This window comes from Triturus cristatus, chromosome 3_2 (genome assembly GCF_964204655.1).
Source record: "Triturus cristatus chromosome 3_2, aTriCri1.1, whole genome shotgun sequence".
NCBI classification, from domain to species: Eukaryota; Metazoa; Chordata; class Amphibia; order Caudata; family Salamandridae; genus Triturus; species Triturus cristatus.
The window spans coordinates 560514088-560531760 of NC_140584.1; the positions used below are offsets into that span (position 1 = coordinate 560514088).

General features: G+C 45.6%; 1 protein-coding gene across 1 annotated transcript in view; it reads left to right on the forward strand.

Moving 5' to 3' along the window:
- VPS13C (vacuolar protein sorting 13 homolog C) overlaps window positions 1–17673 on the forward strand; it is a 2873871-nt gene that overhangs the window by 1252050 nt on the left and 1604148 nt on the right. Inside the window, exon 40 of the mRNA XM_085648297.1 lies at window positions 2519–2681. Within this exon, the coding sequence (XP_085504423.1) occupies window positions 2519–2681 (163 nt within the window). The remainder of the gene's footprint in view (window positions 1–2518; window positions 2682–17673) is intronic.

Consider the following 17673-nt stretch of genomic DNA (forward strand, 5'->3'; position numbering starts at 1 on the left):
CTCCAACCTTTGTCTTTCTTTTTTACAAGAAAGAGTGTGCTTATAAATCTTAAAGTTTATAATGGGACCTCTATTATGGCTCCTTTCTGAAGCATAGAGGAGATCTCCTCCTCTATTATTTTTTGTTGCTCTGGAGAGGCATGTCTCTCGGGAAAGAAGTTTGCAAAGGTATGTGAGTCAAATCTATCATAAACCCATTGACAGTGTTTACGAACCAAGGATCTTGAGTGATCAATCTCCAATTAAGAAGCAAGTATTTGAGTCTGCCACCCACTTTTGGGGGGAAAGAAGGAGAAGGGATAGGGGAGAGAGTTCTCACTTGCAGGGTTGTTTGATTGAGGTTCCACGGGATCTAAATCCTCTGATGCGTTGGCCTCGAATTCTCTAGGGGTAAAATTGAGGCACGTTGTACTGCTGATACCCTCTTCCGAAACCACAGAATCTTGGAAATGGCCTTTGATTGAAGTGGCCGGAAGAGAGGCCCCGTCTTCTGGCCTACCCAAAAAGGTTAGGATTGAAAAAACTGCGCGTATTTTGCATCTAAAAATCTTTAAATATATTCAAACATTAGAAATAGTACATAAGCTGAAAGAAAAGGCAGGTTAATCTGGTCAGTCACCCAAAGATGGGACTAGGGAAGGGGGTGTAGGGAGATCTCCGTAAATTGGATATCGGTATAGAGGCAGTAGGAAGGGGGGGTAGGGTTAAGCCACACACAAGGGAACTTCAAAATAGAGATAAAAATGAATAATGGTAATGAAGGGAAATGAACTTATCTGCTTGGAGCCGCATTTAAAAGAGGCAAATTGTTGATGGCTCATGCCTTTCATTTGTTGCTATTGTTCTATTCTGGAACCTTTTAATATTGTGATGTAAGCGGCTGCTTAGACTGCATTAAAGGAATAATGCATAATGTAGTCTCCGTTCTTGTAATGAAATCTACAAGTCTGTATCAACATCTCCAAGGACACTGCAATGATTCTGGAATGACAGAATGTGAGCAGCAACCGTTCGTAATGAAAGCTGATTTACCCTCTTCCTCTGATGGCAACAGTGATCATAGATGCCTCCATTCTAGGATGGAAGCTCATCTGGAGGAACTGGAAGTCAGAAGAAACTAGTTGCCAGGAGAGCAGATTTCACACATACAGTCACATTTGTTGACTTTTCTGTGTCTACCCGATCAGCTGGCTCTTTAAATCTCCCAATGTTTTAAGATTTCTTAAAGGTCTTACAAACATGTACCCTCCTACTTCCTTTATTATGCAACAATGGGATCTCAATTTGGATCTTTCTTACCTGATATGCTCACTGTTTGAGCCATTACACAGTTGTCTCATATATCTACTGACATTTAAGATTATTTTCAATATCAGCAAGGTGGGGGAAGGGAATTGCAGGCTTTGAGCTTAACAACTCCTTTCACCACCTCCTTCCCTGATAACCTGGTGTTAAGAACCAGGATTGCCTTTCTGCCTAAAGTGGTTAATCATTTCCACTTAGCAAGAGAGCGGTCAGCTTCTACATGGACAGAACACAAGTTTAGACTGGACAATCAACTCTTTTGTGGGATATGTTGTAAAGATGAATGACAAAAGAACACTATCCAGATGTGTAAACCTGTCCATCAAGATCTACTACTCCACAGCACACAAGAATGATCCAGAAAGTATCCAAGCTCATTCTACCAGAGCAAAGTCTTCTACACCAGCACCGGTGGGAGGTGTACCAGTGGAAGACAGCTGCAAAGCAGCAACATGGTCAAGCATACACACTTTTGCAAATACACTATTGTTTAGATTCTAAAGTTAGGAGGGATTGCCACTTTGCTTGTTTAGTTCTTCAGGACTTTTTGGTATAAACAGCCATGAGCTCACCTGTGGATGTGGGACTGGTAGGGAAATCTATTAAAAACTGGAAAAATCTGCAGGTAGAAGTCCATGAGAAGAAGCAGTTACTTAACTTCGGTAACACTTTTTCTAGTGTATAGTTTATCTACCTGCAGATTCCTCACCAACCCACCAATCTCCCCATTGCATAGCTGAAAATACCAATAGACTAATTTACAAGTACTCCTGATTTTATGGAAAACTGCACCTATCTGTTGTTTTAATCTGTTTGTTTTTGAAGGGTCACTAAAAAGTGGATGGAAACTGGCATCAGCAAACAGATGGGGGCACTTTATGACTCCAGTGAGGTCACAAAGTGCTTCATGTGATGCCAAGGTGGAACCGCCTCCCCTACTCTGCGGTGGAGAGCTGTCAAAAAGTTTCCGGATTCAGTCTGACTCATGGGATATTCAAAGGATGAAGAATCTGCAAGTAGATACAGTATCCACCAGAAAAAGTGCTACCGAAGTTAAGTAACTTGTTCTTTTAGACTATTCAAATTAAATTTACAATTAAATAAGTTAAATGTGTGTTATGATTGGAATATCAGATGCAATTTTATGAATTCATAAATGTATGATATTTTACTATTTGCTGTTTTCTTTCTGTCGCACCTTCTCCCAAATTAGGTGTCTTTCTCATCTTTAGACCTAGTGCTACACACGCAGGCTTTGCTCTCCATAATGAACTTTCTGACATCTGCTGTTCCATCAAGCCAGCTAGGTTCTCCTAGCAAGGAACCACAGCAAAAGTTGCAAACTGAAGGACTAAAGAATGCTTCAATCAAAACAGGTATTTCAGTGCTGGTATTTGCGAATATATATTTTTATTGATTACAGAATGGAAATTATTTTTTATTAATATGGTGGCTGAAATAATGATTGCAAAAATCCCACCTTCCTTCTATAGTAATGCTGGATCCAAGATTGCAGTGCCTAAGAAAGGCCCATCAACGTGTGAAATGGATTTCTACAGTATTTGCAGTGAAGATGGTTTCATGCTCGGGGATTTCTTTTAAGAGCTAACTTGCCTGCAATATTGAAGAGTGTCTAAGATGATGAATACCTGACATGGCCAAGAATATTTTCTTGCATTTTACTTAAGGCTTTGACGCAAAGCCTCTGCAAGCAGCACACCAGAATATAGGAACAAATATAAACAAATTTCACCTTTGTATAATAATTGGTGTGCTTAAAAATGGATAGCTGATAGAGACATCTAGCTGCAGATTCCTTACCTTAGAATTGTCACCAGGCACCAGACTGAATCTGCAATATTTTCCAGCAGAACCTCTGCACGTCGGTTGAGTGTGTCTTACGACTCCATAGCAATGTCTACTGAATGTAATGCCGACAGAGTCCAAATAACCCCATCCTGGAGGCACTGACGTCATTTTCGTTCCTCTGCCCATTTCTTTGGCCTACTACGACTTTATTCATCTGGAACAGTGTGCCATTTTTCTATGCCTTCTGGTTTTAAACCTTGTGAATTTTATGCTTGACAGATGTTGGCCACGGACCCTCATTCTGTCTCTATGTGGTGCTTGGGCGAGCACCATGACTCTGAGGAGTGCGACGCCTGTGAAAAACTGAAGCCAAAGGTGCTGTGGGAGCGACAGATGAAGCTCCTGTCGGTGTGATTGTCTCAACCTTTCAAGTCTCATCAATCTCAGTCTCCTTCCCGCTCTACGTCCCTTCATGGAGCCATTCCAAGGAGCCGTTCACATGGACATCACTCCCTAAGGACATCCCACAGTAAGTCTCATCGCAAGCGGTCAAAGTCACAGCATCCCTCGGCTTCGTCACCTCACTATGGGGTTTCCCACAGCTCCTCATGCACTTAGGCTGAGGACCCTGTGTTAGTCTTTACCATGCCACCCTGCCTTTCCTGGCGCCCGGGGTGACTCTGACCCAAGTGAGAGATTATTATTGTGCTTTCCAGGCCATCTTTGGGTCTTCACCCCCCACTGAAGCACAATCGGACCCTAAGGAGGTGACAGGTGGCTTGACTGTTGGCGGGTTTGGCCTCTGCTGCAGTTAGGCCCTTATTTTTGTCTATGCAGGGGGAACAGCCGTACAGGGTTCACACTTTCTCTGCAGATCGACTCCGACTCGGCACTGGTTCATCTTCCTTTGGGTATCAATCCTGCTGCGTCGGCCACCCCTCACCTCATTCTGACCACTTTTAAAAGGAGCAGATAGTAGTTTGGATAGAAGAGCTTTATTAAGATAGGAGGAACAACCCCTGGACATGTCCTTACAGCAGCAACTGTCTTCTCCTCTGGTCCACCTGCCACAACCTCTGAAGGCTGGTAATCATGACGAGACACTGCATGATATTTTGCTGAGGGCCTGGGCTAGACCTGATACTGGTGCTCCTTTGGACTGCTCTATTGCCCACAGGCACCCTCCGCCATCCCCCACTGACCCAGCTTGTCTCCTCCACAAACCAACACACTGCAGTTTCATGATACAGGCTGCTACAGTTTTTTATGCTTTAGATTGTCTTCCTCATACTCCGACTGACAGAGAATCCCATAGGCAGGACTCTTGTGTAAAGCATATTTCTTTTCCACCAGTGCTGCTTTATGTTCCATTAACACATCTTGTGTCCTCAGACGTTTTTCTCATGCCTTATAGGATTAATTAGCACTGCTGTTGCCATCGCTCCCGGATCTTAATCGGAACGATCTTGCCCAGTTGATTTTAGATGGGCAGCAGACTGCTAAATTAATCATTTGGTGTGGGATCGACACCACTGATACGGTTGTCTGTGCCATGGCTGTTTCTGTGGTGTTGTGCCGGCGAGCTTGGCTTCACACCGCTGTGTTTTCAGAGGCAGTCCTATCCACTTTAATTCACATGCCTTTTGATGGGCTCCATTTATTTGGCACCCCAGCTGACGCTGCTTTTTGCCCGTTTCAAGAGAGTCTGGGAAGTGCAGAACCTTAGCTGTGCTTCCCTTCTCTCAACCTTCATTGTTATTCTGTAGCTGCATTATTCACATTTGACGTGTTATTCTATGTTGTTTCACTGACTCACATCTGCATTCTGTTATGCATTCTGGAGTTCCCCTGTGTGGGTCTGCTCCATATAGTGCGTCACATGAAGTGGTGTTCCTACTTCTCCACGTTTTATTCTTCTTTGTATTTACACTGTCTTAGACAGGTTGTCTTTCTTTGTGACCCTACGTGAGTCTACCAAATGAATAGGTTTTTCTGTTATCTCTGCTGAAATGGCTCCTTGACTAAGAGTTTTTTTTTCCTATGGTAATTCTTTCTGTAATGAGATTGATTACCTGTGTTACCTGCTCTTACCAGCACTTGTTGTAGGCATATTGCCATTCTTTTTACTAATTTGCTATCCCATAAGGGATTCTGTGGGGGAAGGTTGTGTGCAGATTGTTGTGATGCCACTGCTGATGCATCGTTACTCTCTTTTGATTCTCTCTTGGTAGCACCCTTTATATTAAAAGAATTCCACTGGAGCATGGAATGTCTGGTATGGTCTCTACTTGGCAATCCATGTTCTGGGTCTGACCAGTGATTTCCGTTGGGACATCTTTTTCTCTTGTGTCCCCATTTTCTTTTGGCGAGCTTTCTCACCTTTCTTCAGCAGGGCACACTTTATACGTTATGGTGCACAGGTTTGTCTGGCTGATCTGCTTTATTTGTGGTCTGTTTCACATTCTTTATATGTGTGGTCGTGCATCAGAGTCTCAAATCCTCATATCATGCTTTCTATTATGGACCAGCCTTGTGTCCTTGTTCTGGCTTCCTGTCAGCTCCTGAGTACTATTGTTGCATATATGCAACGTATTTATCCTTGCTGCCTCTATTTTGTATGGCTACAAGGTGTTTACATTTCTCTTCTCTCGCAATGCTTCTTCTACAGGTCAATGGCTTCATCCACCTGCATATGGATTATTACTTGTTTCTAACTTAAGGTTCTGCCTTTGGGCTTCCTTTCCTGTAAGGTTGCTTTTCTTTCACAGATGGTTATGTTTGGTTGTGCTAAATGGTGTCATACAGCCGTGTCCTCGAGAATCTGTTATTGCCACTGTTGTCACTTTTAGAGTTCCTTTCTTCATTAGATGATTTTTTCCCCCACTTCGTGGTGATTTTCTCTTCTTTTTACTGCAGTTGAATCAATTCTTTGGATACACTGCATTTGGGGTATCATGCACAGGACACTTGTTTTTCCTTTCACTCAGAGCTTACAAGCGATTGCCCTTCTATTTCCTTCAATTTTGATGAATCCTGATTTTTTATGGAACTTTGGTTCCTTTAATGATTATATTATGTTTTTATTTCACTTGCCTCTCCTTTCGATTGACTTTTTCATTTTTTGGTCAAAGGTTTGGTCCTTATGCTTTATACAGCTTATTTGCCCTTGGGGACTATGTTTTTTTTTACCGGCTCCTGCTTTATCTGATAGCCTTCACCCGCCTTCCAATAGTTGGTCTTTGCTCACCTTGGCCTGTTTCAGACCCAGTTCACCCCTGTATTCTTTATCGCAAGGTTCCCTTTCCTTTTGTTGAGGGGTCTGATTCCCCCCCCTCTCTATTTCTTTGAGCTATGTTGCTAATTGCTCGGCCCCATGCTACTTATTTTTATGAACGTCAGCGTGGTGCTGCTTTCATTCTTGCATGGATATATTTTCTATATCACTGTATTATCTATGGATGTATATATATATATATATATATATATATATATATATATATATATATATATATACATATCCTTTCAAGATTCCCCAGCTTCAGAGGCGCACTCCACAAGGAACAGTTCATCCGAACTTTATTTCACAGCAGACAGAATTACCAGCCTGGTAAGTTAATGTCCTCGACGCGTTTCGATGCTGCCAGCATCTTAATCATGAGGTGGGTGATTCGGAATTTCAGAAACGGATTGCCACTTTATTTCCCCTTGCGTGCCTTCTCCAGTGAAATGCATGCTGGTAGTGGCAGTCCCAATTACTCCCCTTCGGTGGGGTCCGTTATTCCAAACATAGTTGTTGCCCCAATTTATCGTTGCAATGTTTGTTTACCCTCCAGTGGGTCCCGGGTTGGTAATTTTGCCTTTACTCCTTTTGTTCCTCGCGCTGGATACAGGCTGCACAATAGCATCCACACAGACCTTCAAACGGTGTAGGCGGCGGTGCGAACCTCCCACGGTCTGAGCCACCGTGTCAAAACATCCTTTCAAGATTCCCCAGCTTCAGAGGCGCACTCCACAAGGAACAGTTCATCCGAACTTTATTTCACAGCAGACAGAATTACCAGCCTGGTAAGTTAATGTCCTCGACGCGTTTCGATGCTGCCAGCATCTTAATCATGAGGTGGGTGATTCGGAATTTCAGAAACGGATTGCCACTTTATTTCCCCTTGCGTGCCTTCTCCAGTGAAATGCATGCTGGTAGTGGCAGTCCCAATTACTCCCCTTCGGTGGGGTCCGTTATTCCAAACATAGTTGTTGCCCCAATTTATCGTTGCAATGTTTGTTTACCCTCCAGTGGGTCCCGGGTTGGTAATTTTGCCTTTACTCCTTTTGTTCCTCGCGCTGGATACAGGCTGCACAATAGCATCCACACAGACCTTCAAACGGTGTAGGCGGCGGTGCGAACCTCCCACGGTCGGAGCCACCGTGTCAAAACATCCTTTCAAGATTCCCCAGCTTCAGAGGCGCACTCCACAAGGAACAGTTCATCCGAACTTTATTTCACAGCAGACAGAATTACCAGCCTGGTAAGTTAATGTCCTCGACGCGTTTCGATGCTGCCAGCATCTTAATCATGAGGTGGGTGATTCGGAATTTCAGAAACGGATTGCCACTTTATTTCCCCTTGCGTGCCTTCTCCAGTGAAATGCATGCTGGTAGTGGCAGTCCCAATTACTCCCCTTCGGTGGGGTCCGTTATTCCAAACATAGTTGTTGCCCCAATTTATCGTTGCAATGTTTGTTTACCCTCCAGTGGGTCCCGGGTTGGTAATTTTGCCTTTACTCCTTTTGTTCCTCGCGCTGGATACAGGCTGCACAATAGCATCCACACAGACCTTCAAACGGTGTAGGCGGCGGTGCGAACCTCCCACGGTCGGAGCCACCGTGTCAAAACATCCTTTCAAGATTCCCCAGCTTCAGAGGCGCACTCCACAAGGAACAGTTCATCCGAACTTTATTTCACAGCAGACAGAATTACCAGCCTGGTAAGTTAATGTCCTCGACGCGTTTCGATGCTGCCAGCATCTTAATCATGAGGTGGGTGATTCGGAATTTCAGAAACGGATTGCCACTTTATTTCCCCTTGCGTGCCTTCTCCAGTGAAATGCATGCTGGTAGTGGCAGTCCCAATTACTCCCCTTCGGTGGGGTCCGTTATTCCAAACATAGTTGTTGCCCCAATTTATCGTTGCAATGTTTGTTTACCCTCCAGTGGGTCCCGGGTTGGTAATTTTGCCTTTACTCCTTTTGTTCCTCGCGCTGGATACAGGCTGCACAATAGCATCCACACAGACCTTCAAACGGTGTAGGCGGCGGTGCGAACCTCCCACGGTCGGAGCCACCGTGTCAAAACATCCTTTCAAGATTCCCCAGCTTCAGAGGCGCACTCCACAAGGAACAGTTCATCCGAACTTTATTTCACAGCAGACAATTACCAGCCTGGTAAGTTAATGTCCTCGACGCGTTTCGATGCTGCCAGCATCTTAATCATGAGGTGGGTGATTCGGAATTTCAGAAACGGATTGCCACTTTATTTCCCCTTGCGTGCCTTCTCCAGTGAAATGCATGCTGGTAGTGGCAGTCCCAATTACTCCCCTTCGGTGGGGTCCGTTATTCCAAACATAGTTGTTGCCCCAATTTATCGTTGCAATGTTTGTTTACCCTCCAGTGGGTCCCGGGTTGGTAATTTTGCCTTTACTCCTTTTGTTCCTCGCGCTGGATACAGGCTGCACAATAGCATCCACACAGACCTTCAAACGGTGTAGGCGGCGGTGCGAACCTCCCACGGTCGGAGCCACCGTGTCAAAACATCCTTTCAAGATTCCCCAGCTTCAGAGGCGCACTCCACAAGGAACAGTTCATCCGAACTTTATTTCACAGCAGACAGAATTACCAGCCTGGTAAGTTAATGTCCTCGACGCGTTTCGATGCTGCCAGCATCTTAATCATGAGGTGGGTGATTCGGAATTTCAGAAACGGATTGCCACTTTATTTCCCCTTGCGTGCCTTCTCCAGTGAAATGCATGCTGGTAGTGGCAGTCCCAATTACTCCCCTTCGGTGGGGTCCGTTATTCCAAACATAGTTGTTGCCCCAATTTATCGTTGCAATGTTTGTTTACCCTTCAGTGGGTCCCGGGTTGGTAATTTTGCCTTTACTCCTTTTGTTCCTCGCGCTGGATACAGGCTGCACAATAGCATCCACACAGACCTTCAAACGGTGTAGGCGGCGGTGCGAACCTCCCACGGTCGGAGCCACCGTGTCAAAACATCCTTTCAAGATTCCCCAGCTTCAGAGGCGCACTCCACAAGGAACAGTTCATCCGAACTTTATTTCACAGCAGACAGAATTACCAGCCTGGTAAGTTAATGTCCTCGACGCGTTTCGATGCTGCCAGCATCTTAATCATGAGGTGGGTGATTCGGAATTTCAGAAACGGATTGCCACTTTATTTCCCCTTGCGTGCCTTCTCCAGTGAAATGCATGCTGGTAGTGGCAGTCCCAATTACTCCCCTTCGGTGGGGTCCGTTATTCCAAACATAGTTGTTGCCCCAATTTATCGTTGCAATGTTTGTTTACCCTCCAGTGGGTCCCGGGTTGGTAATTTTGCCTTTACTCCTTTTGTTCCTCGCGCTGGATACAGGCTGCACAATAGCATCCACACAGACCTTCAAACGGTGTAGGCGGCGGTGCGAACCTCCCACGGTCGGAGCCACCGTGTCAAAACATCCTTTCAAGATTCCCCAGCTTCAGAGGCGCACTCCACAAGGAACAGTTCATCCGAACTTTATTTCACAGCAGACAGAATTACCAGCCTGGTAAGTTAATGTCCTCGACGCGTTTCGATGCTGCCAGCATCTTAATCATGAGGTGGGTGATTCGGAATTTCAGAAACGGATTGCCACTTTATTTCCCCTTGCGTGCCTTCTCCAGTGAAATGCATGCTGGTAGTGGCAGTCCCAATTACTCCCCTTCGGTGGGGTCCGTTATTCCAAACATAGTTGTTGCCCCAATTTATCGTTGCAATGTTTGTTTACCCTCCAGTGGGTCCCGGGTTGGTAATTTTGCCTTTACTCCTTTTGTTCCTCGCGCTGGATACAGGCTGCACAATAGCATCCACACAGACCTTCAAACGGTGTAGGCGGCGGTGCGAACCTCCCACGGTCTGAGCCACCGTGTCAAAACATCCTTTCAAGATTCCCCAGCTTCAGAGGCGCACTCCACAAGGAACAGTTCATCCGAACTTTATTTCACAGCAGACAGAATTACCAGCCTGGTAAGTTAATGTCCTCGACGCGTTTCGATGCTGCCAGCATCTTAATCATGAGGTGGGTGATTCGGAATTTCAGAAACGGATTGCCACTTTATTTCCCCTTGCGTGCCTTCTCCAGTGAAATGCATGCTGGTAGTGGCAGTCCCAATTACTCCCCTTCGGTGGGGTCCGTTATTCCAAACATAGTTGTTGCCCCAATTTATCGTTGCAATGTTTGTTTACCCTCCAGTGGGTCCCGGGTTGGTAATTTTGCCTTTACTCCTTTTGTTCCTCGCGCTGGATACAGGCTGCACAATAGCATCCACACAGACCTTCAAACGGTGTAGGCGGCGGTGCGAACCTCCCACGGTCGGAGCCACCGTGTCAAAACATCCTTTCAAGATTCCCCAGCTTCAGAGGCGCACTCCACAAGGAACAGTTCATCCGAACTTTATTTCACAGCAGACAGAATTACCAGCCTGGTAAGTTAATGTCCTCGACGCGTTTCGATGCTGCCAGCATCTTAATCATGAGGTGGGTGATTCGGAATTTCAGAAACGGATTGCCACTTTATTTCCCCTTGCGTGCCTTCTCCAGTGAAATGCATGCTGGTAGTGGCAGTCCCAATTACTCCCCTTCGGTGGGGTCCGTTATTCCAAACATAGTTGTTGCCCCAATTTATCGTTGCAATGTTTGTTTACCCTCCAGTGGGTCCCGGGTTGGTAATTTTGCCTTTACTCCTTTTGTTCCTCGCGCTGGATACAGGCTGCACAATAGCATCCACACAGACCTTCAAACGGTGTAGGCGGCGGTGCGAACCTCCCACGGTCGGAGCCACCGTGTCAAAACATCCTTTCAAGATTCCCCAGCTTCAGAGGCGCACTCCACAAGGAACAGTTCATCCGAACTTTATTTCACAGCAGACAGAATTACCAGCCTGGTAAGTTAATGTCCTCGACGCGTTTCGATGCTGCCAGCATCTTAATCATGAGGTGGGTGATTCGGAATTTCAGAAACGGATTGCCACTTTATTTCCCCTTGCGTGCCTTCTCCAGTGAAATGCATGCTGGTAGTGGCAGTCCCAATTACTCCCCTTCGGTGGGGTCCGTTATTCCAAACATAGTTGTTGCCCCAATTTATCGTTGCAATGTTTGTTTACCCTCCAGTGGGTCCCGGGTTGGTAATTTTGCCTTTACTCCTTTTGTTCCTCGCGCTGGATACAGGCTGCACAATAGCATCCACACAGACCTTCAAACGGTGTAGGCGGCGGTGCGAACCTCCCACGGTCGGAGCCACCGTGTCAAAACATCCTTTCAAGATTCCCCAGCTTCAGAGGCGCACTCCACAAGGAACAGTTCATCCGAACTTTATTTCACAGCAGACAGAATTACCAGCCTGGTAAGTTAATGTCCTCGACGCGTTTCGATGCTGCCAGCATCTTAATCATGAGGTGGGTGATTCGGAATTTCAGAAACGGATTGCCACTTTATTTCCCCTTGCGTGCCTTCTCCAGTGAAATGCATGCTGGTAGTGGCAGTCCCAATTACTCCCCTTCGGTGGGGTCCGTTATTCCAAACATAGTTGTTGCCCCAATTTATCGTTGCAATGTTTGGGACTGCCACTACCAGCATGCATTTCACTGGAGAAGGCACGCAAGGGGAAATAAAGTGGCAATCCGTTTCTGAAATTCCGAATCACCCACCTCATGATTAAGATGCTGGCAGCATCGAAACGCGTCGAGGACATTAACTTACCAGGCTGGTAATTCTGTCTGCTGTGAAATAAAGTTCGGATGAACTGTTCCTTGTGGAGTGCGCCTCTGAAGCTGGGGAATCTTGAAAGGACATATATATATATATATATATACATATACATACACTACTGGCGGTTGCCAGTAGATAGTTATAGTTAGGATCGTGTTTCCATAGGAAATCTGAAAATTCTATTTTGAATAACTTTTGCGCCGGTTGACGAATCCTCGCGAAATTTTCAAAACTAATGGGGCGCTCCGTTCAGCTCCTACCCTGAAAGTCTCGGGGTGATTCGTCAAGTAGGGGCCGGGAAAAAAGGGGGGTCCCAAAACGCGTTTTCCCCATGCATTTTCCCATAGGACCTTTAGACACAGCTCCAGCCCGAACGGCTGAACAGAATTACTTGAAATTTGGCAGAGAAGTAGCCATAAGGTCAAGGAAGTGCCTTTTGCAGGTCTGGTGTAAATCTGTTCAGTATTTCCTGAGAAAATAGCATTTAAAAGCATATCAATATCTATACGCGCGCAGGGTGCGCGCACCGTGCGAGCACCCTAACGTGCGCGAGCGTAATTCTGATTGGTGGTTACGTGTCAGTCAACGTTCGAATCGGTCGAAATCAGGAAGTGTCGGCCGCCATTTTGTTTGTTTTCAGTGCGAGAGTGAAAAAGGAAGGTGGTGAACGTGAAAAGGGGGCAGGGTAGAGAGTTCCTGACCCCCTAGCCTTTGTCAGGGGGTCCCTGAAGGACCCCGAAGGCAGAACATTTATTTATTTTTTTTAAATTGCATGGGGGGGCGCACCGTGCACGCACGGTGAAAACCCCCCCCCAAAAAAATGTTTAATACGTAGTTTATTGTAAAATAAATATATAAAAAAAATAATAATACATAAATAAATTAGCATTTAAAAAACCGTGCAATTTCACTGAAAAAACCATAGGTTTCACACACGTTATAGTTAGGAATTAGCATTTAAAAAACCTTGCAAATTCACTTAAAAAACCATAGGTTTCACACATGTTATAGTTAGGTGGATATTTCACTCGTAAAAAAGCAATGAAATTCCCCCGTTATAGTTAGTTGAGATAAATATAGCTCGCGCGACCGACACTCTATCACAAGGATGATGTCATCAGTGATGTCATGAGTGATGCCACTGACCATGTCATGAGTGATGTAATATGTGACGTCATGAGCAGAGGATTGCGGGCGCGCAAGTTATAGTTATCTCAACAAACTATAACGGGGGAATTTCATTGGTTTTTTACGAGTGAAATATCCACCTAACTATAACATGTGTGAAACCTATGGTTTTTTAAGTGAAAATATATATATATATATATATATATATATATATATATATATATATATATTCATTTCAAACACAGGTAGCCCAGTAAGCCGCACACGAGTCAGAGAGAAGGTTTACCAGCCTTTAATAAATGGTGTGGAAAGAAGCATCAGTCAGTGCAATTGGCAGCCTCTCCTCCGCCTTACGCGTTTCGAGTTCATCTCTTCATCAGAGGCGCTTCGGGAAAGGTTCGCGCTCAGCTGGCAGTTCCTCCCTTTTTAAATCAAGCTTCCTGTTTGCGTTGCAAGTTCTTATGGGAGTTGTAGTGCCAGTATTCTCCACCTCAATAACGGTGCGCTGATCACTGCCGCAAATCAAGCCCTAACATGGGCCCTGGCCTAGGCTTCCTTCCTCTATCCACCCCTCTGCTCCACATTAGAAGTGTTGAATCTGCTTCCGTGACCCCCCGGGGATCATGGGGTGGTGCTGGCTTGGCGGATGGGCGTCCGCCTCATCAATTCAAACACAGGTAGCCCAGTAAGCCGCACACGAGTCAGAGAGAAGGTTTACCAGCCTTTAATAAACGGTGTGGAAAGAAGCATCAGTCAGTGCAATTGGCAGCCTCTCCTCCGCCTTGCGCGTTTCGAGTTCATCTCTTCATCAGAGGCGCTTCGGGAAAGGTTCGCGCTCAGCTGGCAGTTCCTCCCTTTTTAATTCACGCTTCCTGTTTGCGTTGCAAGTTCTTATGGGAGTTGTAGTGCCAGTATTCTCCACCTCAATAACGGTGCGCTGATCACTGCCGCAAATCAAGCCCTAACATGGGCCCTGGCCTAGGCTTCCTTCCTCTATCCACCTCTCTGCTCCACATTAGAAGTGTTGAATCTGCTTCCGTGGCCCCCCGGGGATCATGGGGTGGTGCTGGCTTGGCGGATGGGCGTCCGCCTCATCAATTCAAACACAGGTAGCCCAGTAAGCCGCACACGAGTCAGAGAGAAGGTTTACCAGCCTTTAATAAACAGTGTGGAAAGAAGCATCAGTCAGTGCAATTGGCAGCCTCTCCTCCGCCTTACGCGTTTCGAGTTCATCTCTTCATCAGAGGCGCTTCGGGAAAGGTTCGCGCTCAGCTGGCAGTTCCTCCCTTTTTAAATCACGCTTCCTGTTTGCGTTGCAAGTTCTTATGGGAGTTGTAGTGCCAGTATTCTCCACCTCAATAACGGTGCGCTGATCACTGCCGCAAATCAAGCCCTAACATGGGCCCTGGCCTAGGCTTCCTTCCTCTATCCACCTCTCTGCTCCACATTAGAAGTGTTGAATCTGCTTCCGTGGTCCCCCGGGGATCATGGGGTGGTGCTGGCTTGGCGGATGGGCGTCCGCCTCATCAATTCAAACACAGGTAGCCCAGTAAGCCGCACACGAGTCAGAGAGAAGGTTTACCAGCCTTTAATAAACGGTGTGGAAAGAAGCATCAGTCAGTGCAATTGGCAGCCTCTCCTCCGCCTTACGCGTTTCGAGTTCATCTCTTCATCAGAGGCGCTTCGGGAAAGGTTCGCGCTCAGCTGGCAGTTCCTCCCTTTTGAAATCACGCTTCCTGTTTGCGTTGCAAGTTCTTATGGGAGTTGTAGTGCCAGTATTCTCCACCTCAATAACGGTGCGCTGATCACTGCCGCAAATCAAGCCCTAACATGGGCCCTGGCCTAGGCTTCCTTCCTCTATCCACCTCTCTGCTCCACATTAGAAGTGTTGAATCTGCTTCCGTGGCCCCCCGGGGATCATGGGGTGGTGCTGGCTTGGCGGATGGGCGTCCGCCTCATCAATTCAAACACAGGTAGCCCAGTAAGCCGCACACGAGTCAGAGAGAAGGTTTACCAGCCTTTAATAAACGGTGTGGAAAGAAGCATCAGTCAGTGCAATTGGCAGCCTCTCCTCCGCCTTACGCGTTTCGAGTTCATCTCTTCATCAGAGGCGCTTCGGGAAAGGTTCGCGCTCAGCTGGCAGTTCCTCCCTTTTTAAATCAAGCTTCCTGTTTGCGTTGCAAGTTCTTATGGGAGTTGTAGTGCCAGTATTCTCCACCTCAATAACGGTGCGCTGATCACTGCCGCAAATCAAGCCCTAACATGGGCCCTGGCCTAGGCTTCCTTCCTCTATCCACCCCTCTGCTCCACATTAGAAGTGTTGAATCTGCTTCCGTGGCCCCCCGGGGATCATGGGGTGGTGCTGGCTTGGCGGATGGGCGTCCGCCTCATCAATTCAAACACAGGTAGCCCAGTAAGCCGCACACGAGTCAGAGAGAAGGTTTACCAGCCTTTAATAAACGGTGTGGAAAGAAGCATCAGTCAGTGCAATTGGCAGCCTCTCCTCCGCCTTGCGCGTTTCGAGTTCATCTCTTCATCAGAGGCGCTTCGGGAAAGGTTCGCGCTCAGCTGGCAGTTCCTCCCTTTTTAATTCACGCTTCCTGTTTGCGTTGCAAGTTCTTATGGGAGTTGTAGTGCCAGTATTCTCCACCTCAATAACGGTGCGCTGATCACTGCCGCAAATCAAGCCCTAACATGGGCCCTGGCCTAGGCTTCCTTCCTCTATCCACCTCTCTGCTCCACATTAGAAGTGTTGAATCTGCTTCCGTGGCCCCCCGGGGAACATGGGGTGGTGCTGGCTTGGCGGATGGGCGTCCGCCTCATCAATTCAAACACAGGTAGCCCAGTATATATATATATATATAGTTAGCTGGACATTTCACTCGTAAAAAACCATTGAAATTCCCCCGTTATAGTTAGTTCAGCTAACTATAACTCGCGCGACCGCAATCCACTGCTGATGACGTCACATATTACATCACTGTATTCACTAAGATACTGTTAATAAGTCAGTTATACAATTAATTTTACAAAAAAAAAACCATCCATTTAGACACTTATTTACCCATTTATTCTTCCATTAACCTTTAGATATACATATATAAAAATTATTTATTTTTCAGAAAAACACATATTCACTGGATGATGTCATCAGTGATGTCATGAGTGATGTAATATGTGACGTCATCAGCAGTGGATTGCGGTCGCGCGAGTTAGCTGAACTAACTACAACGGGGGAATTTCAATCGTTTTTTACGAGTGAAATGTCCAGCTAACTATAACATGTGTGAAACCTATGGTTTTTTAAGTGAATATATATATATATACATTTCCAATGCGAGTGCTCAGTGCTTGGGGGTGCACTCGAGAAACCGGAATCTGTTATGTAGGGCAATGACGGCATCTCAACCTCTGAGTTTAGCCTGACCAGTTTCGGATGATTCCTTAATCATAGGCCCACTCCACAATTTTCATAACAGCTGACACTTTATTTAATTCTCCAATGAGCTTCTTGCTGGCTTGCCCCAACACCTGCTGGGACTTGTAGTATCACACTGTTGCCTCTTGCCCAAATGGGATAAGGTAAGTAAATGTATATGTATATGTATGTATGTATATGTATGTATATGTATGTATATATATGTATATGTGTATACATACAGTAGTTACTGCCGAAATGCATTACAGCCAAAAATAAATATGTGTTGGATTTACCTTGCCGTGTTGGTGTCCGGTTTGTGAATGAGGACTGGAATTGGTGTATATATATATATGTATATATTCACTTAAAAAACCATAGGTTTCACACATGTTATAGTTAGGTGGATATTTCACTCGTAAAAAACCAATGAAATTCCCCCGTTATAGTTAGTTGAGATAACTATAACTTGCGCGCCCGCAATCCTCTGCTCATGACGTCACATATTACATCACTCATGACATGGTCAGTGGCATCACTCATGACATCACTGATGACATCATCCTTGTGATAGAGTGGCGGTCGCACGAGCTATAGTTATCTCAACTAACTATAACGGGGGAATTTCATTGGTTTTTTACGAGTGAAATATCCACCTAACTATAACATGTGTGAAACCTATGGTTTTTTAAGTGAATTTGCAAGGTTTTTTAAATGCTAATTCCTAACTATAACGTGTGTGAAACCTATGGTTTTTTCAGTGAATTTGTACTTTTTTTTTAATGCTAAGTTATTTATGTATTATTATTTTTTTATATATTTATTTTTCAATAAACTACGTATTAAATTTTTTTATTTTTTTTTATGGTTTTTCACCGTGCGCGCACCTCCACGATTTAAAAAAAAAAAAAAGTTAATGTTTTTTTCTGCCTTCGGGGTCCTTCAGGGACCCCCTGACCAAGGCTAGGGGGTCAGGAACACTCTACTCTGCCCCCTTTTCACGTT